The 27974-nt window shown below is 44.0% G+C and overlaps 1 protein-coding gene across 1 annotated transcript; it reads right to left on the bottom strand.

Moving 5' to 3' along the window:
• Window positions 1–384: 384 nt before the first annotated feature.
• LONP1 (lon peptidase 1, mitochondrial) lies at window positions 385–27974 on the bottom strand. Its single transcript, XM_020971258.2, has 18 exons — window positions 27483–27974; window positions 24814–24902; window positions 23883–24002; window positions 21880–22114; window positions 20487–20548; window positions 19227–19356; window positions 17296–17379; window positions 13593–13813; window positions 9296–9434; window positions 8050–8228; window positions 5718–5805; window positions 4657–4779; window positions 4429–4545; window positions 3225–3365; window positions 2652–2817; window positions 1785–1993; window positions 1486–1650; window positions 385–767 (listed from the first exon to the last, which is right to left on the bottom strand). Exons 1-18 carry the CDS (start codon window positions 27942–27944, stop codon window positions 603–605), a joined length of 2895 nt encoding a protein of 964 aa, XP_020826917.1. The 5' UTR covers window positions 27945–27974; the 3' UTR covers window positions 385–602.

Here is a 27974-nt window from a genome sequence, read left to right as displayed (position 1 = left end):
GGTGGTTCTGGGCTTGGCATAAATTGTCTTATTTTAAATTGAGGCATAAATGAATGGGTGAAAAGGAAAGATAAACCTAAGACTATATGAGTACAAGGATGGTGGTTTGAGGATAATGTCCTTTGGTGAGCAAAGGCCTCAAGATGAGGTCTAAAACAAGCATTTATTAGGTGCTTACTAGAGACTAGGCACCAGAGATACAAAAAATTGCCAAAGGAATCCACCCCACCCTAACAAAAGAGGCAATGGAAATGGTTTTCAGGGGCTCTTCTGGGAAGAAATATTCAAATTGCCACTGGGGATTTTTGATGAGTGTGGGCCCCTAGTACCTTTAGTTAGATAAACTGATGAGTTACAATCAAGAAAAAGATGGCCAGACACCAGTACTGGAAATGATTTTTATCATAAATTACATTTTCAAGCACAACAGGCCTTCTCTAAATGAAATTGCTCTCTAAGCTATAATTTTGTATGAAACCATCATGAATGGGTTTCCTTGGCCATCCAGCAGCATTACTGATCCTTAAAGCTTCTTGTCCATGTTGCCAACCTTTGAAATTTGTTTGGCTGAAATTCCCCTTCCCTCCTTACAGCCTGAAAGTTCATCGATCCACAATTTCTTTCTGGGGAAAAACAATGTCAAAGATCTCATTGTAGTGCTCCACAAAGTGTGTTTCCAGCCCTTCTGTGATGAAACTTGCAAGGTCATAATAGTCCTTCTTGTTCTCTGCAGGGAGGATGATACAGGTGACTCCGGCTCTTTTGGCCTACAAGGGTAATGAACAAAATCAGGAATAAGGCTCCCGATGGTAGCTGGCAGAACTCAACCTGGCCAATTCAGGCTGGCACTTGGGTCTCTAATGCCCCAGATCCCAACAATAAGAGGCACCCACAAGAAGATAGGAGAGAAAGTAAGATGCAGAGGGCCTTGAATCTGGACACATCCTTTAAGTAGTGTGGAACCACTGAAGGCTTCTGAGCAGGAGAGAAAACAAGTATGAATATTTGGTTTGAGCTTCTCTAGGAAGAGTACTGACATTGTCTTCTCATTTTTCCCCAACCATCTGGGCATAATAGGGCATGGGGCAATAGCAACAACAAAAACTTGATGAATAAGCACGTAAATAAAAATACTGGGTGAAAAGACACTGGGTTCTAACCCCAGCACTAACACAAGATTTTGTAAGCCTTAAGGCCAGGAACCGATTCTTGTTTTGTCCATAGGCCATTACACATTAAGTGCTTAATAAGTGCTGAATTAACTTCTTTGGGCCTCAGTTGCCTCATCTATCAAATGCCTGAGGGCAGAAGAGTAGGTCAGATGACTTAGAGAAACAATGCATGACGGTTCCCATTTCTATGGGGCCCTCACCTCACCCCACGTAGTACAGGTGACATCCTCCATTTTACAGGGTCAGAGAAGGGGAGAGGTAATGAGAATGGGAACCAGAACTTGAGTTCGGTCCAGGAATCTCAGGCACTTACTGCAATGGTTTTCTCCTTAATGCCTCCCACAGGAAGGATCTTGCCAGTAAGGGACACCTCCCCTGTCATGGCCACGTTCTGCCGAATGGGCTGGTTCATGGCCAAGGAGAGCAGTGCCGTGACAATGGTGCAGCCTGCACTGGGGCCATCCTTAGGGGTCGCACCCTGCAAAGAAGAGGACAGGGGGCTTATGGGTTGGTGTGAAGTTGGGCTCCTATCCCCCAACTGTTGGGATAAGGCAGGGTTTAGGGGTTTGTGGACAAGAAGAAGTGGGGGTGGGCGATGGGCTGTATGCTTACCTCAGGCACGTGGAGGTGGATGTGTGAAGCCAGCAGGAAATCATTGGATGGATCCTTATGCATTAAGAACGCCCGGGCAAATGTGTACGCGATCCTGGCACTTTCTTTCATGACGTCCCCTAGCTGACCTGTCACCTCTATGCTCCCATCTTTGCCTTCTACTTCCTTGGGGCGCCGTGAGGAGGTCTCAATGAACAAGGTAGAGCCTCCTGAGGCAGAAAAAGAGACCATCTGATCAGGCTTAGAGCTAAGAACTGCTAGTTATGACCAGGCAGACAGGTCCTGGCTGCATTAGGGGCATTCAATGGTTTCCTACTATGGTTTGGTTTTGGACTCAACCTGGGAAAACTCCCAGCAAGCCAACTCTCCTTAGGAGTGCAGATCCACTCTAACTCTACAGCAGAACTGACTACACTGTAACCGATGTCACAGAGCCGATCCAGCCTGATGTGCCCACCACACCTGGTTCACTCTTGCCTTATGAGCAGGGGTTAAGTGACTTGCCCAAAGTCACAGAGCTAGTAAAGTGCTATGTGTCTGAGGCTGGATTTGAACTCAGGTCCTCCTGAATCCAGGGCTGGTGCTCTATCCACTGTGCCACTTAGCTGCCCCCCTACTCATCTCTTTTTTTTTTTCCTACTCATCTCTTAAAGCCCAACTCCAACCATCTCTTCCAAGAAGCCTTCCTTGATTTACTCCTCCCACTTTAGACTTCACATCAGCTCTAATGGTCATGACATATATTAAAATCATTTGTGTCTTCTACCCATAGGGTTCCACTTCCCTAATGCCCGGCACAGTACTTTACACACAGCTGGCAGATCACAGGACTATTACCCATCAGTCCCACCTCTTTCTCCATCTTACCCATGGCTGTCCATGCCAGACCCATGACCACGCCTGGTGGCGTTACTTCATACATGCGCTCCACAGTGAAGATGGGCTTCCCTACAAAGTCCTGTAGGTTCTCAGGTGTTATTTCCACAGACTCCATCTCCCCACTGACTAGCTTATAGGCAGATTTTCTTAACATCTGGGGAAAGGGCAAGGGAGGAAGAATTTCACTAGTTAGTTTGACACAAATGTTATTGGATTGGGGAGCAGGGAGACAATCAGGAGGTCTGACCAGGTCAGTCCTCTGTCAAGATACTTGTTAGCTCTACTGCCCCTAACCAAAAAAACAAAACAAAACACCAAACTCCTTTCTCTCTCTCCCTGTCACCCCTACCCCAACCTGTGCTCTGGTGCCCCCACGTGGGTGGTTCTTCCATGCTGCAATGTTCAGATGATCTCCCCTCTGGCCATTCTGTCCAGGGGTCAGCAGGCCCCCCTCCATGAGACCTTTCCTGCCCCCTCGGGTGGGACAGCTGTTCTGTTTGTGTCTGACACACAGCAAGGGCTCGATCCATGCTGGCAGCATCGAACAGCCCCAAGGCTCACCTTCTCCACCTGCTTTTGCAGGTTTCGGACGCCGCTCTCTCGGCAATACTGCTTGATGAGAAGGGTCAACACGTCTGATGAGACTCTGGTCTTGCTTTCATCCAGACCACACAGAATTCGGGCCTGAGGGACCAGGTAACGCTGAAAGGAAAACTAACTCCTCAATTCAATGTATGTGTTGGGGGAACAAGAAAGGGAAGAATCCATCTCTCTCTTATACTTTGAGTTGGAAATCTGTTATGCCTTTCTTCCCAGTGCCGGAAGCCCCCTCCATGCTGGTATTTTTCCCTAAGTGGCCACAGTGCTGCCTCGGTCACACACGCTACCTTAAGCTATTGAAGGCAGTGATGACAACTGGTGTCAGAGGGAGCAGTCAATCTGGGGTCCAAGTAAAAAGCTTAATGCCTCAAACAGGAATGAAATGTTTACATTTCTATGGTGCTTCAAACTCTGAGTAACTCACACTTCCACAGTTTTACTTTGCCTACAACAAACCTGTGAGACAGTGCAAGTATTTCCATTTTACACATGACAGAAAAGAGGCCATAGAGGTGAGGTGGCCTACGCAGGCCAACAGCTAGATAGGAATGTGTGGAAACAAAAACATCGGTACTCTGACTCCAGATCCAGTGCGCTTTTCAGGACAACGCCAAAAATGACTAGCCAATCTTCAACAATCACAAATGATCCTCTCATTTCACTGATAATACAGAATCTCAGACCTCAGACTGGAACCTCAAGAGCTGTCTAATCTAACTCGTATCCAAATAAATGAACCTCTTGTACAACATCTCTGTTAAGTGACTGGCTGGAAGATCTTCAATTAGGGTGAACTCATGACTGTGAAATAGTTTGTCCACTTCTTGGTAGCTCTAAGACAAATAACTCTACCCGTAAATAACGAATACCCAACAAGATACATAGGTGTGGAACAGGATACAAAGTGACAGGTGGTTAGCTGAGGAAGAAGACCCTCAGAGACAGCTTGGTGAAGTAGATAGTGATCACAAAACCCCATGCACTTCCCCACCCCAGGGTATTTAGAGGGGAAACTAGGCAGCTGTCATCTGGCAGGAGGTGGTGACCCTGGAGCTCCAGCAGCCTAACACCCAAGGCCCCAGGAAAAGACTAGAGGAGAAGACCATGGTTCCCACATCAGGATGGGCAGGAAACAGGAAGGACAAAGGCTCAGAAATGCTCTCACCTCTGCAATGGCCAGTTTCTCCTCGGCCACATAACCAGAGACGTTGATCATCTCCATCCTGTCTCTCAGGGGCTCAGGGATGGTTTCTATAACATTGGCTGTGCAGATGAACAGAACCTGGAGAAAGCCAGAGCCATGAGGCAAATGGTACCCTGTACTAACCTAAGCACAACCATGGCCATCCAGACTCAGGGGTCTGTGGTCCATGGTAGAAAAATAGATAAATACCTTGGACAGATCCACTGGGACATCTAGATAGTGGTCCAGGAAGTTAGAATTTTGCTCTGGATCCAGAAGCTCCAGCAACGCAGAAGAAGGGTCTCCCTGGTAGCCCCGCCCAATCTTATCCACCTGCAGCACATTGTGGAAGATCTAGCTGGTACCTCTCTCCTCATATGGGAAGCAGACCTAAGATTTGGAGCTGAATACAGAGTATCTACCTACCCCAAACCCCTCAGCAGAGATGAGGACCCTGAAGCTCTAAACAACTTATAGGACTTGCCCAAGATGACCAAAGTAAGTGCTGGAGCCTGGATTCCACCAAACCTGTATTCTGATTGCTTGCCCCATGCCCCGCCCTTCCCACCCCCTTCCCTGGCAATTATGCACAGGGGCTTAAACCACCTGCCTTCACTCTAACCATAACACGGCAGGAGAGCAGTGCAAGCAGCTCAGAGACTCCAGGGTCATTGGTACCATTTCTGATTTAGAATGGAGATACTAGGGACGTGAAGCTTCTCAGCCTCGGGTGGCACCCAGGCCAGCCTGTCACTGAGGAACACCCCCCTCTATTGCCTTACCCTGATCCCCATTCCCTGGGTGGAAATCTCTGCCCATGACGGGCTCATCTGAAAACCAAGGTTTCTAAGGCAACCTTTTGGATCTAAGTTATATCCCTTGTTATAACTCTACCTGGCACATGACCATCTACCCCAAGGGCTAACTGGGTACTGAGTTCCCTATTTCAAGAGGCATTTGAGGAAAGGCTGCCCAACCTGAATAAGATGAGCTCTTAGGAAATGATGGGGGTTCCTTTTCCATGGCCCTTAGAAAGTGTTGCAACGGTCTATTAGTGAGGGACAACAGGGACTTAGAATTTGACCCAAAGTATTGATGATATGGTTACCACTCCAATTTTCACAGGCTTTTCCTATAGTTACTAAGCTGAACCTAGTGGAAAATGCATCCCTTGGGCACCTGGCTATTTTCACAAGCCCAACACAAGTATTCTGAGCAAGCTCCCCAGATGGGATGGAACAAATGCTTTCCAAGGGGGGCAGATACACGACCTCATCGATTAGAATCAAGGGGTTTTCCGTCTTAGTCTTTTTCAGACACTGGATGATCTTCCCTGGCATGGCCCCAACATATGTCCTCCTAGAGAAGAGAAGCCACAGCAGAGTTAAAATTTAAACAAAGGTTTGTTGAACTGAATTTCTGGGGGACATCAGGGAAATGGGTAAAGAGGAGCTCAAATGTGTTTCCACATTCCAAAGGACCATTTAATATACAAAGTAGGTCAAAACAAATGTTTCCAATATTATCCAGTTAACTCCTTAACTGCTATAGGTCTGTATGGGTACTAAGTGTGCCTGAAGATAAGGTTAATTTTGTGGCTCTCTGTCATTATCTCAGAGAGCCAGCCTGGGGGTAGCAGAAAGAACAGTGGAATCAGAGCCCCAAGTTCAAATCCTAGCTCCCAAACTGGGGTACAAGAAGGCTATAAAGGAATTGAGGCAACTCCTTTATAGCCTTCCTGTACTCTAGTTTCTTCTTTTCTGTAAATCTGAGATTTTTGCATTTCCTAACTCGTGGGCTTGTAGGAGAAAAGTGCCTAGCAAATCTCAAAGCCTCTAAAAGCACATGAAATGGCTGACGGTCACAGTAAAAATGAAATCTTTTAAAAAGCCCTGTGTCTACCACAGGGCTCTCCACGAGAGGACTTGAGATTTTTGGATGGTAGTTCATAAAAAATTTAATCCCACCCAAAGGCAACAGGATGACCTAAGCCAAATATCTCATGTAAATGTACTTTTAACATACAATATCCTGTAACATCAGCAGGAAGGACACTGTTAGAGAAGAATGAGGCTTCAAAAGGAAGCAACCTGCTTGAGTTACAAGGCTGATAGCAGGCAGCAGGGCAAAGGTTCAGAGTTTCTAAATCCAGGATCCCTTCCACTCCTCAACAGGCCTCTACTCCATGCACTGCCAAATTCAGAGCTGAATCCACCCCTATTCCAGATGGGCAACAGCTACACAGTTAAACAGGAACAGTTACCAAGTGGGACTTATCCCATTAAGGGATAATGAGGCAAAATATTTCTCAATGTTCAGTTTTTTCAAGGACTCTGCTTCAGTCATTTGACAATCAGCTGGGTAATTTCATCAAAGAGTTATTTTCCCACATCCTCTCAAAAGGCCATTATCAAACCAAAGGCCTTGGTTCTTTTATCATAAATCAAGATGAGCCAGGACAAGCTTCCTCTACCCTCTCAACTCCCATTCAGTCACTTCTCCTTCAGGAGCAAAGAATGCCAGGGCTGGAAGGGACTTTTAAGAGTCCCTCTAGTTCAGAGGTTCTCTTGGTCTTTTTTGTGTGCTGGTGCCCCAACTCTCCTCTGACAGTCTGAAGCCTATGGATTCTCAGAGTACTGTTTTTAAATGCATAAATGAAAATGTAGAGGATTATAAAAAAATCAATTACATTAAATATGTCATCATAACCTTTTTTTAAAAAAAACTCATAGACCCCAGGTTAAGAACTCCTGATCTAATTCAAGCCTCTCATTTTATTGATAGGAATCCCTAAGGTCACAGACTGACCTCTCTGCCAAAGCCCAGCTCAAGAATGCCAGAAAAATCCTCACCAAAGCCAAGGCTCAGTGCCCCAAATTCCACTGAATATCCTTTCCCTCAACAAGATTAGTAGTTCCTTAAGGGAAGACTTACATGAGGATCACAGGTTTAGATACAGACAGGATTTTAAACATTCTCTTCAAATCTTCCCTAAGGTACAGCATGCTGGGAATCTGAACTTCTACCTTTTGACTCCAAACCCAGTGCCCTTCCCATTGTACCACACTGCCTCTTCTCTAGCCTTATCTGTGCTTCACAACACAGGACTAGGCACCCAAGGCGGGCTCTCAACAAATAAACCCGTTTCTGACTTGACTACACATGTGACAACTGTGGCTGAGAAAGTAGGCTGCATATGAGTACTAATGCTATCTGCACGAAGGTCACTGAGACAAGGAAGACAGAACTCTTCACTGAGCTTCTAGTTCCCCAGCCCAGTGCGAGGTGTTTGGGGGGACACAGGAGACACGACAGACCTTGGACAAATCACCTTACCTTTCTGACCCTCAGTTTCCTCATCTATAAAATCAAACAAGACAGATGACACCTCTGAGATCTAAATCTCCTGAAAGCCTCAGCAAGTAAGATACCACCATATCTAATCCAATCACTGAAGAGCACAAATGCCATAAGGGTTCAGAGGTTGGGAAGAACAATGAAGGCGTGACGTGGAACATGAGCTAAGCTTTGGAGAGATGGAAGAGTTCGAACAAAGCAGTGTCTCCTCAGTGCCCTCACAGGACCCAGGCCTGAGGGACTCACCTGTGTCCCTTGATTTCTGCCACATCAGTCATGCCTCCAACACTGAATCGGAAATATTCTCTATTCAAAGCTCTTGCAATGGAGCGAGCAATGCTTGTCTTGCCCACTCCTGGAGGACCATAAAAACAAAGGATCTTCCCTTGTGTTGATCCTCGGAGTTGGCTCACAGCAATAAATTCCTGAACACAGGAAGGAAGTATTATGGATCAGGAATACTCAAACTTATTTATAGACACTACAACTAGGCACCCCGTATCCCAAGATTGAAGTTATAGTAGAGAACTTGTGAACTTTGCTTAGGGTCATATGCAAAACAGAGAGTACCCTGCTAGCCTGACTCTCACACTCCCTCCAGGATACTTTCCATGATACTCATTCCCCTATACTTCAGCACCTACAGCATACAATCCAGCATTACATTATATCTTATATTACCTTACATTCTATGTTATATTCTTAGCATCTAACACACTGCTCGGTACATGGTAGGTGCTTAATAAATGCTTATTAAGTAAGATTCAATGTTATCAACTGAAATATTTGTAAAAAGTGCTTAGCGTATAACAGGTGCTATATAAACACTTACTGCCTTTCCTTCCCCTTATCAGTTGATAGGCTGACCACAGGAGAGGACAGTAGGGCTCTCCTCACCCTTAATATAGATACTTTGCTGTTACTAAGGCTGGCTAGTGCTACTGGTGACTCGAAATGAGTCTGCACTCCACTAAAACCTCCAGACTGTTTGTAGGGGAACTCTTGTCACACCACACCCTCCCCAATCCTGCACCTGTGAACTTGAGTTTTTTGAACCCAATGTAGTTTACATGTATCTCTATTAATTTCCACCTTATGAGATTCCATCCAAACAACACATTAGTTAACCCTCCTGGATTCCTGTCAAATGTATTAAGCAAGTCAGCTATTCTGTCATCCAAGTCCTGACAACAATGTCTCAGATACTCTCCTAGTGGCCTCCCTCCAACCCAATGATGACAAAACAACTCTTTGGGTCTAATTACTCAATCAGTTATTTATCCACTTAACTGTACTATCACCTTGTCCTCAAGGATGGGCATGAGAGACTATGTTAAATGTTTTGCTGAAATCCAGGTATACTAAGTCTATGTCCCTCTCCTGAGTTTAGTAACCCTGTTAAAAAAAAGAGAAGGAAATCAAGGCTCTAAAACTGGAGTCTGGGTCGGTAGTACAGCAGGAGGCTGCAGTGTTACAGAAAAGAAGAGCTTACCAAGATGCGTTTCTTGACGTCTTCCATGCCGTAATGATCTTCCTCCAGGACTTCCTTGGCTCGGACCAGATCCAGATTCTCATCACTTTGTTTCCCCCAGGGTATGGAAGTCAACCAATCCAAGTAATTTCGGGTGACACTGAATAATACACAAATCCAATGAATTAACTTTGACTTAACTGAAGAGTCTAAACCAGAAGTATCGAGTGCTAAACACTCCTCTGGGGCTCCCCCATACCAATATTCTCAAGTGGAGTCCCAACCAGATTAAAATGCAATTGGAAATACTTAGCAAATATTTAGCAAAATAAATAAAAATACAACAGAATACAATGTTAATGTGACATTCTAAATCAATACACAGCCTGAAGGTATGGACGCCACAGATCTAAACCATCCTCTGTAGTTCAACCACACTGGTCTTCTTGCTGTTTTCACACATGACCTTCCATTTCCAGTCTCCATGCCTTTGCACAGGCTGTCCCCCATGCCTGGAATGCCTTCTCTCTTTACCTCTGCCTTTCATAATTCCTGGGTTTCCTTCAAAGCTCAGCTGAAGTGCTGCCTCCTACAATATGTCTTTCCTGATCCATTCCCATCCCCACTATCCCATGCAAAAAATTATCTTTTATTTTCTTTCTGTGTGTCCTTACGTGTGCACCTATTGTTTCTCTTGATAACACGTAAGCCTTGGAGGGCAGACACTGTTTGGATTTCTCCCTCTCTCCAGTACAGCGTATGGCATGTGGCAGCTATGTAATAAAGGCTTGCTGATTTCTAGGACAATTGGCTGTGACTCTTCCTCATGGCATGGGATGTCTTTGGGTCAGGCTGCTGCTGGGCTAGGATTTCAAATGGGCTGAGGGTCTGGGGCATTTTGCTTGTAGGCCAAGGGTACATTTGGGTTTAACGTATGGGAAAACTTCCTGACAATTAGAAAGGTGCCAACCCCTTGCTCAAGAAGCTTCAGTGGCTTCCTGTTGCCGGTAGGATGAAACTACAGTTATCCCTTCCACATCTTGGGGGTTAGGAGCATGGCGCTCCCACAATCTGGAAAATCTGCGTAAAATTTTTTGGCCCTTCCTTCATACCAGAGAAGTTTGTCTAATTTTTTTTCTTTTATGGTGTGTTTACAGTACCTTACTGTAAAATTTGGGTTGATCTTATACCATACTATACATGTATTCTGTGTATTTTTGAGTTTCTAAACTTTTTGTGTCATCTGCTAACCTTTGTGTATTGTCTATGGCTTCACCAAAACTCCCAAAAACTTTGCACTTAATTTCTTATGCTGACCCAAGATATATCAAAACCTCGATGGGAAAGTGACAATGTGGAAAGAATAACTATACACACTTGTGCCTGGCATTTAAATCCCTGCACAATCTGGTTCTAATCTGTCTTCAAAACTGATTTCACATTATTCATTCCCTCAACCCCTCTACGCTTCAGACATACGGGTCTACTTGATGTCTCCCAGCTTCATGCCAACCCTTCTACAGGGAATACATCAGATTCTTCCAATCCCCAGCTCCTTTCAGCGTTTGGCTTAAGAGACACCTCCTACATAAGGTCCTTGATTTGTTCCTCCAGTTGCCAGCATCCCAGATCCCAGAAACGACTCATCTGTGTGTTTCCCCAGAGTAAAATGTTAATGAGCTTCTTGAGGAAAGATAGGGTTGAATTTTTTGTCTTGGTATCCCTAGGACAATACCCTGGGGTACACAGTAAGCTCTCATATTAAATTAGTTATCAAATCCTTCCAAATCTACCTGTAATATCTCTCAAATCTCTGCCTTTAGATTCCTTCTGCTTCTACCAGGGTCAGGGGAAGAGGTGGGACAAGACAATAGTTCTTTAACAGGCTTTCCCACCTCTACTCTCTCCTCAATGTAATTCAGCCTTTATACTAGTCACTGCCAGAAGAGCACCTAATCACATACCTTCAGGATATCTGCCTCTTATGTAGGGCTCTGGTCACATCACTCCCAAGTTAAAAACATTTCAACCGCTCTTTACTTCTTAATAAGTAAAAGCCAACCCCTTTTTTGGACACTAAATGCCCCTCACAAATAAGCAGCTACCCTTCTACTCCAGCCTCTTCTCATATCATACTCCCCAACTCCTACTGGCAAATGGAGCTTTCTTTTCCCTGAAAATACCCTGTTACTTTCTTATTCCTATACTGTGTGTTCATCTTGCCCCTTATACCTTTAACATCCTTTCCTCTCTCTATCAGCTAGGAAGCAAGATGGTGGTCTGAAAGGCCTGCATTAGAAGAGACAAGTTTGAGAGATGCTAATGAAGAAAATAGTATCAAGAGAAGGAGGGGTTCAAGAAAGGACCTTAAACTGATGAAAGGAGAAACAGCTATCCTAGGCTGCTGGCTAGTTTAGGGGGAGGGGGGGAAGAAGAGGAGAGAAGGAGAGAGGGACAGAGGGAAGCAAACAATCTCTGAGAAAGCTGAAGGCAATTAGAGCAGAAACTGCTTGTGCAATTAAGGTACGGCTCCAGTGGTCGGCAACTTCTCCAAAGTGGCTATCAAATCCTGAAATACACCAGCCCAAGCCTCTCTACTCCTCCCAGAGGTAGAGTGGGAGCCAGGAGCACATCACTTACGCCCAGCTTCTCCAAGGGCCTCAAGGCAACACACATTCTACCCCTAGGGCACCAATATCTCTGTCAATTTTAGACACCTTTCTCAAAGCCAAGGTATGTCTCATTTGCAGAGTCCTCTCCCATTGCTGAATTAAATGGCCATCTCTTAAGGGCATTTCATGAGATTTTTTTTTAAGGGAGTCAAGGAGTATAAGACAAGAGAAGGGGACAGGAAGTTTCCAGAGAGCTATATGTAAAGCCCAAGCCATTCAAATATTTTCATTAGATCATGGGTTCTTAACCTGGGGCCCACGAATTTATTTAAAAAAACAAAACAAAACTGTACTTTGATACACTGGTTTCTTTTTTAAGTCTATGCATTTTATTATTCTGAGAAGGGGTCCAAAGGTAAGGCCCAAGGCACAAAAAAGGTTAAGAACCCTTGCCTTGGAGAGTACTTGTTTCAAGTTAAGTATAAATCACAACTATAATGCCCTCTCCCTGACCATCCCTGATGACAGAGGGCTCGCTACCACAGAGGTTGCCCAATCCTATTTTTGGACACATATGCCCTAAAATCCATAATCTTTTTTGTTTCACTGGCTGATCTAGGCTTGAAGTGAGTGAGCTCAGCTGTTCAATAAACGCCCAAAATGACCAATGGGGGGCACACATTTGTGTTTGGGTTGGTAATAGCTAGTTCACTCAATCCAAGTTCACCTTTGGATGAACTACCTGACTTGTTTTTCTGATATGGAGCTTCCCTTGGAGATCTCATCCCTGAACACCAAGGGCACCTAATTAATAAGCTCCTTGAGAGAGGCTGTGCCTGTCTTTGCATCTCCCCCAGCACACAACAAATTAATGAAAATAACCACCACCTGAACTGGAGCTCCCAAAAGTTAAAATTCTTTTCAGGAGGGGCCAGGGCGAGGGCCAGGGAGCAGACATGTTGCCATTCTCACTGGTTACTGCTCTGTTCCTGTGGCCTCAGACACTTTAACAGAATTCCCTCAAAATTCCTAATAGGTTAACAGATATCCTGGGGCTCTGATTAGTTGGACGTTTTGCTTATCATAAAGTTAGATTTCTCCCGACAGGGTAAGGTCAATATGATTAACATTCAGGCATGACGCATTATGCTGTAAGAAGGCCTTGAAATTTCACAGGAGATAACTGACTTCTCTGCTGTCCCCCAAGGGCAGTGGACAAAAGACATACAGATTCAACTCTCAGCAATCCCAGATCTGAAGGTCAGAACTACCTCCCTATTACCAGGGTTTGGGATTGGTACCTATGGCCACAAGGAGGTTCTCTAGACACCAAGGCTTTTGCTCTAGGATGCTGAAAGGTCCCCAAACTCTTAGATTTTAAGGTCCATGTTCTAGACCAGGAGTGGGGAATCTGCAGCCTTGAGGGCACACGTGACCCTCTAGGTCCTCAAGTATAGCCCTCTGACTGGATCCAAACTTCACAGAACAAATCCTTTTGGCGCTAGCTGCTGCCACATGTCTAACTACCAGGTCAATTCCAGGTCACTTTTTCTCCTAAACTGCATTCCTCTGCTTTACCCAGAGTATGATTCATGTGGGAAGTTCATCTCCCTCTGCTAAACTTCTGTGCTCCAGAGACTTAGCTCCAAATGGACTCTCTTCCCACCCTCCTGGAGTTAGCAGACCCTGGGTCGTCAGCTACTAACTTGAACTCTGAGGAATGATTGTCCAACAGGCCCAGTTTGCTCAGCTCCTCATCGATCACGTCCATGACGTGCTTGGGAACAGTGAGCTCCTTCAAACGCTCTCGGAACTTCTCCTCGATGGCGTCTTTGTCGTCCTTCTCCAGGCCCAGCTCTTTCTTGATAATTTTCAGCTGCTCTTGCAGAAGGTACTTGCGGTGAGTTTGCTTGATCTTCTCTTCTACCTAGAACAGGCAATAGCTGACCTCTAGGTGGGCAGGAGATTCACGTACGACATGCAAGTCACATGCAGCCATCATGAACGCCTCCCTTCAGAGTTACCACAACACCCCCCCCCCGAAATTGGCACAAAGTCACTACTTCCAGCTGTATCCCTTTGAAAGGTTGCCAACACTGCACCAGACTAGCAAATGTTCACTGACAGCTCAGCCCTGTCCACTGGATAGAGCTCCAGAGGAAATCTGAGGGAACAGAGTGGGCTTATCCAGCTCTTATCATCTCTTTAGGGAAACCAAGCCAGTGCTTCCGTATTTAGAGAATGATCTCAGATTCTAACTCTCCCATTATTTCCCCATTCTATCGTCAGAAAGGAAAAGATCAATGGCCAGTGCCTTCTGTAGCCATTATCTCCACCATGGCTTTTCCCAATGGCTACCAGACAGAATACGACTAGCACATGCCTGTATCACCAATGTAGCTCAGGTTCTGATAGCTTTCAACATGAAACGTTGCTATTACAACACTAAAAGTAATCCTTTAACCATTTTTCCCCCTCTGTTCTTATCTCCCTCTTACCCTACAGTCTCTGAAATGTCTTCCTCTACTATCTTATCCTGTCAGAGGGACCCCGGACTCTTGAAGGCCACGTGGCAAGTCCTAGCAGGTTATAAATTGTCACACTGATGAAGAACAGTATGGCTCTCATTATCCAAAGACCAGCCTCGGTTGAGCTCATCACCAGAATTTTGGCCACAGCAGCTCAACTCCAATTTACTTGGATAGGTGGGAAATGTCTACCCTGATAAAGCCATCGCTCCTTGGAAGTGGCTAAGGAAAGGCACAGGTGGCATTCCTCAAGATGCCAGCAATCTGAAAAGTACCCCTTTTCATCTTTGTATTCCCAGTCTCAGTATCTAAGTTTGGGGAAGAGGAATACAGGTGGCTATCAGAAAGCTATGGGGTATAGAGAGAGAGATGTGTTAAAGTGATCAGACAGAACTAGAGAAAACTGAGCATCTCTTGCTTGATGTTTGGGCCTCGGAAGCTTTGGGGAAGAGGAGCTGCAGTCTAGCCAGGTTTGCTGTCCCAGGACCAGTGACCCTGATTTGTGGGACTCTTCTCTGGAAAGCCCAGCTTTTCAAATATCACCCGAAATTTTCCTTGGGATTTCCTCCAGACCTTGCTTGTTGCCTTGCTAAAGGCCAGAGAAGTGGCCTTCCCTCCAGGGAGTAACTTAGATATTGGACTTCTTTGTGTAAGAATTTACATAAAAAAATTCACATCCAGAGACTAGTAACACACGCTTATTACAACAAAGGCGCTTCTCACACTCAGTCCTGCCCCCTCTCCTCATTTGCTTGGATGCCATGCTTACGAGTGAGACCTCCCTCTCTTCTGTACATCCTCCAAAGCTGCAACAGGGACATTCCTAAGGCACAGGTCTTAAACATCATACTCCTGATCAACAAGTCCCTAGGCATTCTCCTGCTTCTAGCACCAAATGCAAATGCCTCAAAGTGATTCACAACTTGGCTTCCACCTCCCTTTCTGGGCTTCTTATGCCTGCTTCATACACACTGCATTCCAGCCAAACTAACTAGCTTTTGTGCAATCCTCCATATTCCACCTCCCATCTCCCAGCCTTTGCAGAAGCAACACCCGACGCCTAAAATGTATTCCCTCCATACTTCTGCCTCAGAATCCACAGCTTCTTTTAAAACTCAGTTCAAGTGCCACCTCCTACTTGAGATCTGGTATTTACTTTGTAAATCTTGTGTGTATTTATTGTACACATAAAATATAAGCTCCTTAAGGGCAGAGACTTTCTTTTTGGTTTTTGCATCCTCAGCACCTAGTACCTGGGCCATTTGGCAGGTGCTTAAAAATTGCTTGTTGCTGGATTTCTCCGGATCCTCTTCCTCCCCTGAACATCTGGTCACCTTACTTGAATGTGAGAACACAGGCTGTGTCATTTAATCTCTGAATCCTCACCAGCACCTTGCACAGTGCTCTGTAAAAAGCATGCCTCACTACATCTCTGTTCAGGTGAGAAAGCACACTGCCTCTCAGTTACTCTAGTTACTAGATATTAGACAGAGGATAAATCTTGAGCCTCAATTTCCTCATCTATAAAATAGGAATATGTATATATATTTGGGCATGTTGTGAAAAATATATTTGGTACAACTAAAAGTGTTATAGAAAAATTAGTTATTTTTCAGAAAAGGAAGAATTTATGACCAAACAAGAGATAGAAAACATTATGAATGCAAAATGGATGACTCTGATTACATTAAATTTAAAAGTCTTCACACAAACAAAGCCAATGGAACCAAGATTAGAAGAGAAGCAGAAAGCTAGGAAACAATTTTTATAGCCAGTGTCTCTGATAAAGGCCTCATTTCTAAAATATACAGAGAACTCAGTCAAATTTATAAGAGTACAAGTCAGTCCCCAACTGATAAATGGTCAAAGGATATAAACAGGCAGTGTAGAGGAAGAAATGAAAGCTGTCTATAGTCATATGAAAAAATGCTCTAAATCACTTTTGGTTAGAGAAACACAAATCAAAACAACTCTGAGGTACCACATCACACCTAACAGACTGGCTTACATAACAAAACAGGAAAATGATAAATGTTGGAGAAGATGTGGGAAAATTGGAACACTAATGTATTTGTTGGTGGAGCTGTAAACTGATCCAACCATTCTGGAGAGCAATTTGGAACTAGCCCAAAGAGTATAAATTGACCCACCAATACCACTTCTAGGTCTGTATCCCAAAGAGATCATGAAAACAGGGAAAGGAACCACATGTACAAAAATATTTATAGCAGCTCTTTTTGTGGTAGCAAAGAATTGGAAATTGAGGGGATGCCCATCAATTGGGGAATGGCTGAACAAGTCATAGTATATGAATGTAATGGAATACTATTGTGCTGTAAGAAATGATGAGCAAGTGGACTTCAGAAAAACCTGGAAAAGCTTATATGAACTGATGCTGAATGAAATGAGCAGAACCAGGGGAACACTGTACACAGTAACAGCCACACTGTGTCATGACTTAGCTCTTCTCAGCAATGCAAGGATCTAAGACAACTCCAAAAGACTCATGATGGAAAATGCTATTCACATCCAGAAAAAGAACTCTGGAATCTGAATACAGATAGAAACACACTATTTGCTCTCCTTTTCTTTTATTGTTTTGTTTCTTCTTTCTCATGGTTCCTCTATGTTTAATATGAATGCATAAGTAGAGCCTATAACAGAATATACACTGTCTTGGGGAGGGGAGAGGAGGAGAAAATTTAAAACTCAAAATCTTATGAAAATAAATGTCAAAAACTAAAAATAGATAAAATTTTTTAAAAAAGCGAAAAAAAATGTCATCTTAATCTACTCTAAAGAGGGCCAATGGAGAGCTGAACCTTATTTACAGAAGTCCCTCGGCCTCCCTTGGAGGGCTGATTCTAGAGAAAGATCTTACCTCCCGGCCCAGACGCTGCTGCAGTTTGCTCAGCTCAAATTCCTTCTTGAGGAGCGAGAGGGCCTTGTAGAGCCGCTTCGGAATCTGTCAAGAAGGAGGAAAGAAATCAAACCAGTCTTCAAAATTTCATGAACAGCACGTAACAGCAGAGGGTGATGATTAACCTTTCCCTATTCCAGGATGGGAAAACTAAAATTGCCCCATGATTCCCAGGCTCACTCATCAAGTGCAGTATGCTGGCTCCCTGGTGTAGAGTGTCTTCATCATGCTGAGGGGAAGCACCTTGACCACAGGGAACTGAACCAGACTGGGAGCCCCTGGAAGATCAAGGAGGGCATCTTGTTCTCTATCCCTCCCATCACAGAGGACATATTCAAGTCCTGACTCATTCCTGAGCTCCCTCTCCTCCAAAGCAATCCTAAATCATGAGTGTAGAAGGGAAGCTCTTATTAGGAGTGGGGGTACAGGGCAAGGGATAGGGTCTGAAGAGAAAGGGACTAAGAAGTATAGTGGAAAGAGCACTGGGGTCAGAGCTTGAGTCCCAGTAATGCTACTTACTAGCCATGAAACTGCTTAACTTCCCTCAGTCTCAGTTTCCTCACATTTCTGCAAAATGGGGTTTGACAATACCCACCTGTCTGCATCACAGGGTTATTGTAAAGAAAGCACTTTATAAATCTTAAAGTGCTTTGTCATGTGGGTTATTTCTTTTTTTTTTGGCTAGGCAATGGGGTGAAGTGACTTCCCCAGAGTCACACACCTAGTAAGTGTTATGTATCTAAGGCCACATTTGAACTCAGGTCCTCCTGAATCCAGGGCCGGTGCTCTATCCACTGCGCCACCTAGCTGCCCCCATGTGGGTTATTTGTACAATTATTAGCAGAAAAGATAAGAAATAGCAGTGAAAAAACAATGCAATTATAACCTCAGAGCTGGGAGACCTCAAGAGGAATCTAGTCCAATCTATACCTGAATAAGAACATATTCCCCCACATATTCAAAAGGTGATTAAATGGTCTTGGCTTAATTACCTCCAGTTTGAGGGACCCCAATACTCTCCTGAGGCAGCCTACTTCTACTTCTGACTTACTCTAATAGTGTTAAGACTCTATTCCTACATCAGGTCTAAACTGGCCTTTTCCCAACTCTCCCCCATTTCTTGGCCTGCATCACAAGAGGACAGTTAAATGTCAGAGGGATAGGATTTAAATTTCTTCTTAATGTAACAGAGACAAATTACACTTCAGTCAAAGGAAATCAAGAGCACAAACATAGTGGGGGGGGGGCATGGGGTTTTGGAGGGGGGGAGATGGGAGAAGATACTGCCAAACAGATCTTGTGAAAAAGCCCTGGGAGTTCAGTGCCTCCATGAGTCACCAGTTGTGGGCAAACCCAAACCTAAAGCCCCCCCTACTCCAAAAAGACCAAGGATCTGCAATTTCAGCAGGGAACTGTGGGGGGTAGGGGGACAGAGGGGAGTGGGGAGGGGGAAGGAGGAATGACCACCAGTCAGTGATATTTTCAAGGGGAATCATGCTTCATATAAGACGTGGACCAGGTACCCACAGTTTGATACAACTCAGATTCTAAAATGTGCCCCCGTAAGCCCCTATATGACTCTCCAACTGTTTTACATGTGAGTTTTATCTCCCCCTAGAGACGATGAGCTCCTGGAGAGCAGGGTCTGAGTCTCAGATTTCTTTGTGTTCACCCATACCACCCCACAGTAGGTACTCTCAGTACTTAACCTGCTCCTTATATTGAACTGAACCACAAATATCACATGCATAAAAGCATGCTGTAACATATTATACAGGAGGTCCTTCATATCTAGAATGAAGAAATTCATCTTACTTGCTTCAGGAGGCAGATATACCCTATAACACGGCAGACAGGTACAAACATTGAGCTTTTTTAGGGACCAAACTCACATTTGTTTCTTCCAGAACATCCTGCAGCTCGTGGGACTCAGCTCCTGTCAGTGCTGCCCCCATGTCACTCAGGTAGATGGGATTGTCCACAACTCTCTGTCCAGCCTGCATCATCTGAAGCACAGACTCTCTGAAAGGAATAAACAGAATTTAGACCCAAATACCTGTGCCAGTAACAAGTGACATTCTGTACTTGGGACTGTCCCAAGAGTATCAAGCAAAAGCATTTTTTAAGTGCCTACTGTGTGCCAGGCACTGTGCTAACTAGTGGGAATACAAAGAAAAAGCAGTTCCTGCCCTCACAGAACTTACATTCTGACAGGGAAGACAATGTATATAAGTCAGAATACCTAAGATAAATACAGAGTGATGAAAGGAAACCTTAGAAGTTCAAATACACAGTTGATCCCTAAGGATCCTCCTGTCTGCTCCTATGTGGCACCTTCTTTTCTCATTCACGACTGGTCTTATCTTCATTTTAGGCCAATTTCATGTGTATAAAAATGTTGGGGATGGGACAGTTTCCAGTATCATTTGCCCCACCTCTGCCTGATCTATTAAAGGTACTGGCCTCTTGGGCTTCTGGTCAGGCTGAACAGGATAATAATGAAATAATAGGAAAGCACTGTAAAAGTAACTCCATATTGACATATCCTGGACTATGTCTGCTTCAGAGAAGATGAACTATTAATCCTCCATTTCTTACACTAATATATTTCAAAGGTTCTAATTACAGTGTGGCAACCACCTCCACTTAGACCACAATTTCTGCTGTTCTTAGTAAATAATCTTCTTTAATTGCTATGGCCAAACAAAAATCATCACCTGGTAATCCACCAGTGAGCTTTCAATTTCTAGTTTTCAAAAGGCTGACACAGTTCATCCACAAACCTGGTCAACTCAGACTTTAGAGGTAGGATCTGAGGCACTTTACTGGCATAGCCTTTGAGAAACTAAGGTTATTCCTTTTTCACCAAGAGGCAGAAGACTTTAGTAGAGGAATCCCACACTAATATGGACTCACTTACTACAGAGATAAGGACAAGACTCAGCCTTTCTGGGCCCAGCCTTTCAGCAAGGACCACTTCTTAGCACTCTGGTCTCTCATATTGTTTTTCACCAGAAGCCACAGAAATGAAATCCCAACCCAATCAGATTTGTGCAGGCCTCTGGTATAGTTTACAAGTGGCAAAGAGGTTGATAACATTGAGACAGGACAGTTCAGAAAAATGAAATCAAGAAAGAGTCTAGGGAACATACCTATAAAGGGGATTCAAAGCAATGATATCCCGAATTGTCTTCACAATTTCTGCAGTAAGGGCCTGTCAAAGGAAAACATCCCTAGATGAGAGTTCTGAAGCCACCTTATCCTCCCAGTGGAGATGGTTGTTTCCTACTCTGGAAGTTGTGTTCTACTTCCAAACGTCCAGTTTCACACCATGCCCCAATGCCCCACTGGTTAGGCCTAATGCACACAACTTGACTGAGAACAAGAGGCAGATTTCCTGAATGCTGTTAGCAAAGGGGTAAAACATATTAAAATGCAAAATCAAAATGTCTGCTTGGCTACGGGAACTTCACATAGGGCTAAAATTCAGGTTTAAAAAAAAAAACACCACCACTAATCATAGCATCAATGTAATTTAATCCACTGTATAGTAGAACTGGAAGACCTACTTTTACTCCCTGATTTTACTGAGATAACTTTGGCCCAGAGAGGGAAGGAACTTGCCTCATGTTACACAGTAAGGCCCAGAAATGGAATTCTGAATCTAGTACTCTTTCTTTCTCTACTTCTGCTTAATGATCACTTTTTTTCTCCCTTCAGGGCATCACATAAAATTCTAAAGAACCACATGACAGAGATGTGGGAGGCTGGATCAGTTCTCAGCATTGTTCTCTCTTTCTTTAGGAAGCAAGTTGACTGGAGGCTGACAACATGAATCAGGTACACCCAATCTCCTTTCACACACTATCTCATTCCCAACACTTCCTATCCCTCCCATCAGATTATCAGCCAGCCTCAATCCTCACCCAACACATGTATACTATCCTTTCAAATTTAGTTTCTGTGTGTGTATGTGTGTAAAACACAATCCTACTAGACTGTTAGCTCTACAGAGGTGAGACTTTGTCTTATCTCTGTATACCTCATGGCCTACAACAGCATTTGTACATTGAAGAAACTTAAAAAATGCTTATATAACTGAAAGAAATTGTTCTCACAGATGGAAAAAGTCTTGCCTATATGACTGGGTGAGTAACTGCTGTTACTCATGCCCCACTAGATAAGGAATGTCCCTCAGATCTGACCCAACACTCCTCTGCTGCCACCAATCTCTTCATATAAGAAGCTGGTTTTATCACAAAATAAGGAAGCCAAGGAGGCCTGGGCTAGAAGGAGTGACCTGGGGACAAGCTGAAATGTTGTTTCCTCCATTCTAACTTGAAGCTGAAAGAGTATGACAAATATATCCTGATTTTCCAACACTCAGGAAAACACTCAGAAGGCTTAACGAAGTAGTTCTAGGCATTACAGCAGGTCTTGCATAAGAGCAGCACTACACCCAGGCTACTTTGACACCACGTATGAGACTCCCTGGGAGTTCTAAGTCAAAGAAAGGATGCTGGGAAAACGGGGTCCTGGACTTACTTTCACTTCCTCAGTGACCTGGAAGTCCTCATGGACTACATTTTCCACTTCTACCATGAGTACTTCATCTGGAGAACCAGCGGCAGGTTCTATCACCAGCTCCACCACTTGGTCCTTGGCACCTTGTTCCTCCTCAGCTTCCTTCTTGGCTTGCTTGGTTTTTCTCCTCGTTTTTTGTTTATTTTCTAGCTCCAGTTCCTCAGGCTCCACATCTAGCTGTTTGTTTATATGAATCCTGTAGAGAAGTGCACCACAAAGATAAGTATCAAGTTCAATATCTAAGCCAATCCAATCACATTTGTGCCAGAACAAGTTTCCATCTCTCCTCTCTGGGGACTAAAATCATCAAGGATTCTGCTGAACTTTCTGAATCCTACCACACCACACGCAGAGGCTACACTGAACCAAATTATGGTTACAGTGCCCACACTAGAATGAGAGATTTCAAAAACACAAATGCTGCAAAACCAGCCATAACAGAAAAAGAGTCATGGAGACAAAGTAAACTCATTCTCTTCTATGCCTTTTTTTCCTGCCTAAGGCCATCCAGTTCCTGGAAACTAACACTCATTTAAGATGTGTGAGGAATAAGGTTATTCCAAAATTTCTTCATTAGCCAGGTATGTCAAGGGCTATACCACCTTAATACAAGTAATTTGCTCAACTGAGTTCTACAAGGACAAGGATTGTCTTTCAATTATCTTTATTTTCATGCTGTCAAGCCCAGCGCCCTACACATGGAAGGCCCTAATGAATGGGTGCTGAATCATTGATTCATGAGCAATTATCAACAGGTGACAATAAAACCACCATTTATTAAGCATTACTATACACAGCAAGGTTCTAAAAGCAGTGAGAAATGCAAAGTTAAGGTAAGACATAGTCCCTCTTCTTAAGGAGCTCATAGTCTAGTAGACAGATAAATCAACGACAAACAGAGGTATAATAAACAAAAGTGCATTTCAGTGTTACAAAACATAATATCTGAAGGCTGAAGTCGAGGGAGAAGAGTCAAAAAAGACTTCATGGAGGAATTCAACTTGACCACAGCATAAAGTACATTTGAAGGAGTCATAAAAGATAGGGCTAGAAAGGTAGAATGGGACCATGTTGTGAAAGGCCTTGAATGGCAGACAAAAATACATGAACTTTTCAGGTCTTGAGCCATTCAAAATTTTTAAGCAGAGGAATTACAAGACCAGGTCTATATAAAAGAAAGATTAGTCCGACAGTGGATCACAGGATAGCAGAAAGGGAGAGTGGAAGCTATGGCAACAAATTTCAGGCATGGAGTAATGAGGGTCCAGTCTAGCACAGAGGAGAAAGGAGTGATGCTGTGGAGACAGAATCAATAGTCATTAATAGTCACTAATCATCAATTGTTATTAAGTAGCTACCTATGTGCTAGGCACTGTGCTAACCACTGAGGATACAAGATGCTAAAGACAGTTCTTGCCCTCAAGAAACTCACAATCTAATGAGGGAGACAACAAGCATACATATGTACAAACAAAGCTATATAGAGAATAAATAGGAAATAATTAACAGAGGAAAGGTACTTGAATTAAGAAGGGCTGGGAAAGACTTCCTGAGGGTAGAATTTTAGTTGGGACTTGAAGGAAGCCAGGGAAGCCTGGTGGGGATGAGGAGGAAGAGCATTCTAGGCAGAGGAGCTAGAGAAAAGGCCTTCATTATGACTTCATTAACTAATTTTGTAGGTAAGGAAGAAAGTCAGAGATAACCCCAAGGTCACAAACAAGGGAATCTGGGTGAACGGTAGTGTTACAGAGAGAGGCAGAAGAGCAGACTTAGGAAGAAAAATAAGGAGAACAAAAAGAATAACTCCTTCCCCTTCTGCCTCTAGCTCTATATGAAAGAAACTGGACATACTGGACCATACCAGAAAAGATAGTAAAATTCTAGATTGCAATTCTCAAGCCCTGATCACACACAATCTCCCCAGCATGAGTTTGGTAGTGTCTAGGAATGCCTAACCCACATACCTTCTGTGTCCCATGACTATCATACGCAACTTGTCCCCGAGGTCCTGCATTTCATGAATCTGGACAAAAGTTCCTGTGTGGTAAATTTCATCCAGGTTCTCAACCACATCAGACTCATTGCTATGGGGGAAGGGAAAAAAAATGGTTTCAGGGTACCTCTTCAATCTCTGATCCAGACTGGACAAGAAGAAAGGACTGACAAATCAGAATGACCAAAGCAATGACTTTGTTTACTCACTAGTAAATACTAAGAAAAGATCAAAACTAAGAATTACACTTACTCACAAACCCTTTTTAGTTCTGTTGTGCCTGGGAGAATTTCTCATCATATGGGACCAATGTCCATATGAACAAAAAGCTATCTGCTAAGTACTGGCTCCTCCAAACACCCACTGTGACAAAAATGCTAAGGTGATGTTTTTGGTCCTACAAGATCCAAAAGGTGAAGGACCAAGATGGGACAAGAATCCATGATTCCTGACTCCCAATCAAACAAATGGCTCAATCCATTAGTCTATGCCATCTTTACAATGCTATTTGAATCTTCTAATTCATAAATTGAACTTTTTTTCTTGAAACTAAGACAAATGTGGACTACATATACTACACTTACAGCTTGGGTGCAAATTTCAAAAATCTCCATGTATTTTATTTTGAACACTTAAAAATTTAACCCTGGTTCCCTTCACCCTACCCCAATAACAGGGTGATAATCAATCACCATGAGTTACTGAATACCAAGAATCTGAAGAAATAGGAAGACGGTATTTTAGGACTATATTCTTAACTCTTACTATCATCTGTATCCTGCCCACAGGTCAATTTCTTGAAAGTCTTCTATTCCAGGGATAACAATCCACATAAGAGTCTTATGAGAGGAGTTTTCCATTTCAGGGTAATTACTAAATGAATTAAATCAAATGCCACTTACTTGTCATCTCTCTTTAGAAAGACACCGGCATATGGCTGGGCAAGGCGGACTTTCCTTCTTAGCAGCTCAACCAACTTCTTATTTTTAACCTAGCATGACAATAACCTCAAGGTGAAACACAGGGACAGGTTTTCTAGCTACACATTTTGATAGCATCCTTAGCATTCATAAGAGGATTTATAGGAAGAAGTGCAATGGTGCCAATAGTTTATCTATTTATTCTATCCTTGAAATGTTTCAAAAAAGGGAGAAAAGTGTTTTGCCTTTTTAAAGAAAATTCAATGGTGAAATAAATAAGAGTTTTTGGTAGAACATGGAATACATATAAGGGGCAAAACTTAATAGGTTACAAACCTAACCCTAATTTCTTTCCTCAGCTGTTGAAATCAACACACACTGGAACACAAATGGGATGATGTCAGTTTTTTCCAAGTTGCCTAAACTATACTCTAAATCTACTATAGTTAGTAGAGTAGTTCACACTTGCTGAGTCCTCAATAAATAACTGTTAATAACTTCTTGTAGCTCTCTTAGAAAAAGAATGACATGGAAGCGAAATATTATGCTTTTATGTCCACCTTAATTTCTTTCAAGTTGTAGTTATTTAGCAGAGCTGATTTAGTTATAAATCTACCCAAAGAAGAAGAGGAGTCAGGCAGACATCCTGGAAGGAGGGTAGCAAATAAACAATTCTAACTATAGTCAGGGGCCATGAAAACTGAGCTAAAAACTCAGTAAATGATTTAAATAAATGGAGTTAATTCAGTTTTGTAAGCAAGTGGGGAAAGCCCTCTTTTCTGCTCTAATTCCTCCTCTGCTTCTTTCTCCTGTGTTAATTGTTAACTGGGAGATCTTAGGTTATGACCCTTCTATTGTCAGTGGTTTCTAATTTTACTTCCCTCTTAACACTCTAAGTAAGGCCTACAGCCAGTGCTAGGCTATCATTTATATAGCCTTCTCTCCCCCTCCCAGAGAACCACACCTAATAAAAAATAAGAGGAAAAAAACTCAAGTTTATCAAAACAAACCAACATAACATTACACATAACATTCTATACCAATAGTCCCCCATCTCCACAAAGGGAGGTTCTCAACTCTCTCTTTTGGAGTCAAGCCTGGTTATAATTACACAACAAAACAGCTTACATTTCTATAACTTTACATACATAATCTCACTTATATTACTGACAAGTTCTACTTCAAGAAACTAGTTTCATCAGAGGAGGAAGCAAAGCCTGACAGGGTTGCATGGTGGTTAAACCAAAGGTATTATCAAGGATGGTGAGGCTCTAGAGTGACAATGGAAAGTAAGAGGAGAAGTTGAATCCCAAAGGCAGAGCTGTGCAGGACAGATTGTCCAGGGCTCACATATTTGGGGGAAGATATCCTTTCATGGGAGGCTGGAGCAGGGAGGGAACAGGTCATTTATGTACAATCAGTATGTAAATGGAAAAGGAAGAGTACGAATTAGCTACTTGACAAGAATTTTCGCCATTTGGCCCAGCCTCCTCTAACCTCCTCCCCTGAACCCTTATTGAACTTAAATGATATTTCTCCTTCACAGCTGTCCTGGATATTTATTTTAACCATATCCATCAAAACTTGATGGGGATGGAAGAAAAAAGTATGTGAAACCCATACAATTTGCCCTAAGGTCTGTAGGGCAATGCCCACGAAAGACTCCCATTAAACTAAGTTTCTCAAGGAGCAAGGAATGGTCTTTTACTCCCAACCAAAGAAAGTTGGAACTGGAAGGATCATTGAAGATCATAGGATTGAAACCCTTCATTTGATACCAAGTCTCTGATTAAGAACAGTAACTTATCCAAGGTCACAAGGTGAGCTAGTGACAGACCTGAGACTAAAGTCCTTAATTTTCTGACTTCCAATTCCAAGGAGTTTTGCAAGCATAGAACAATTTGCTTTTTTTCCAAGCGGAGAAAGTGAAGGCAATGGGAGAAGGAACCTGCTGCTTGGTCAGACTTCCTTTGTGTCAGCCTGTCTCCATTTGCAGCAGTTTAGCAGACCTGTGTGATCTTGACCTTGAGACCTTCCCCTGGTCTGGGTCCCTTTTCTCACAAGTAGATTAGGTTTAACTAAAGGCAGTTGAAAGGCAGAGGAAAGAACACAGGATCTGGAATTGGCACACCTTAACTGAACACCTGATTTTGCAACTACCATGCCTTTGGGCAAATGACTTTCCTTTTCTATTCTGGGTATCAATTTCCCCATCTTTAAAAGGAGGGAGTTAGCCTAGATAGTAATAACTAACATTTAACAGTATTGTAAGGTGTGTGCAAGGCGCTTTGCAATTACCTCTTCTGATCCTCACAGCAACCCTGGGAAATAGATGCTATTTTTATCTCCATTTTACAGAGAAGTAAACTGAGGCAGTCGGAGGTTAAATGACTTGCTCAGGGTTACAGATACTAAGTGTCTGAGGCAGCTTTTGAACCCAGTTGGTCTTTAAAGCCCCTCCCTATCCTGACAATCTAGCTTCTGCGCTTTTGGTGAAGGGACGTAGGATGTAGGGCTAAAACCGCTTTCTTTCTAACACCGCGGCGAGGGAAGCAGTGGGAACATTTTCCTCCAAAGAGGGCAAAGAGACCGAGGCTCCGAGAGGGCCACCTGGCTCGGGAAGAGGGCGGGGTGGCCGGCGGGCCGCTCACCTCGATGATCTTAATGAAACGGGGGAACACGGGGTTGCGGGTGACAGCGATGAGCGGCAGATGCGGGAAGACGTCCGGGATCATCATGGGCGTGAGCGCGGTCATGACTGGGCCCTCCGCCCCTCCGCCCCCGCCGGCCCCAGCCCCGTCCTCTGCGCCGTCCTTAGGGCTCTCGTCGCCGCCATAGGCGCCACCGCCCCGGCTGCCAGCCTCGTCCCACAGCCCCCGCCACGCGCCCACACCCCGCGCCGCAGGCCCGGGGCCCGGCCCCCGCTCCCACAGAGCCCAGGCCGGCGCCGCGCTGCTCGGCAGAGGCCGCAGAAGCGGCGGCCCGGCCACACGCAGTCCCCGCCCGCGGCCCCGTCCCCCAAGGCCAGCTAGCTGAGGACATCGCGGCCCCGGCGCCAGCACCAGGCGCCTCGCGGCTCCCCAAAAGCGAACGCAGCCACCGCTAGCCGCCATGCCCACCTCATTCTATGGATACCCGCGCCT

The sequence above is a fragment of the Phascolarctos cinereus genome, unplaced genomic scaffold (assembly GCF_003287225.1).
Source record: "Phascolarctos cinereus isolate Bilbo 61053 unplaced genomic scaffold, phaCin_HiC Scaffold_4;HRSCAF=312, whole genome shotgun sequence".
NCBI classification, from domain to species: Eukaryota; Metazoa; Chordata; class Mammalia; order Diprotodontia; family Phascolarctidae; genus Phascolarctos; species Phascolarctos cinereus.
The sequence above is the reverse complement of the archived record's forward strand: the minus strand, read 5'-3'. Positions and strand labels throughout refer to the sequence as shown.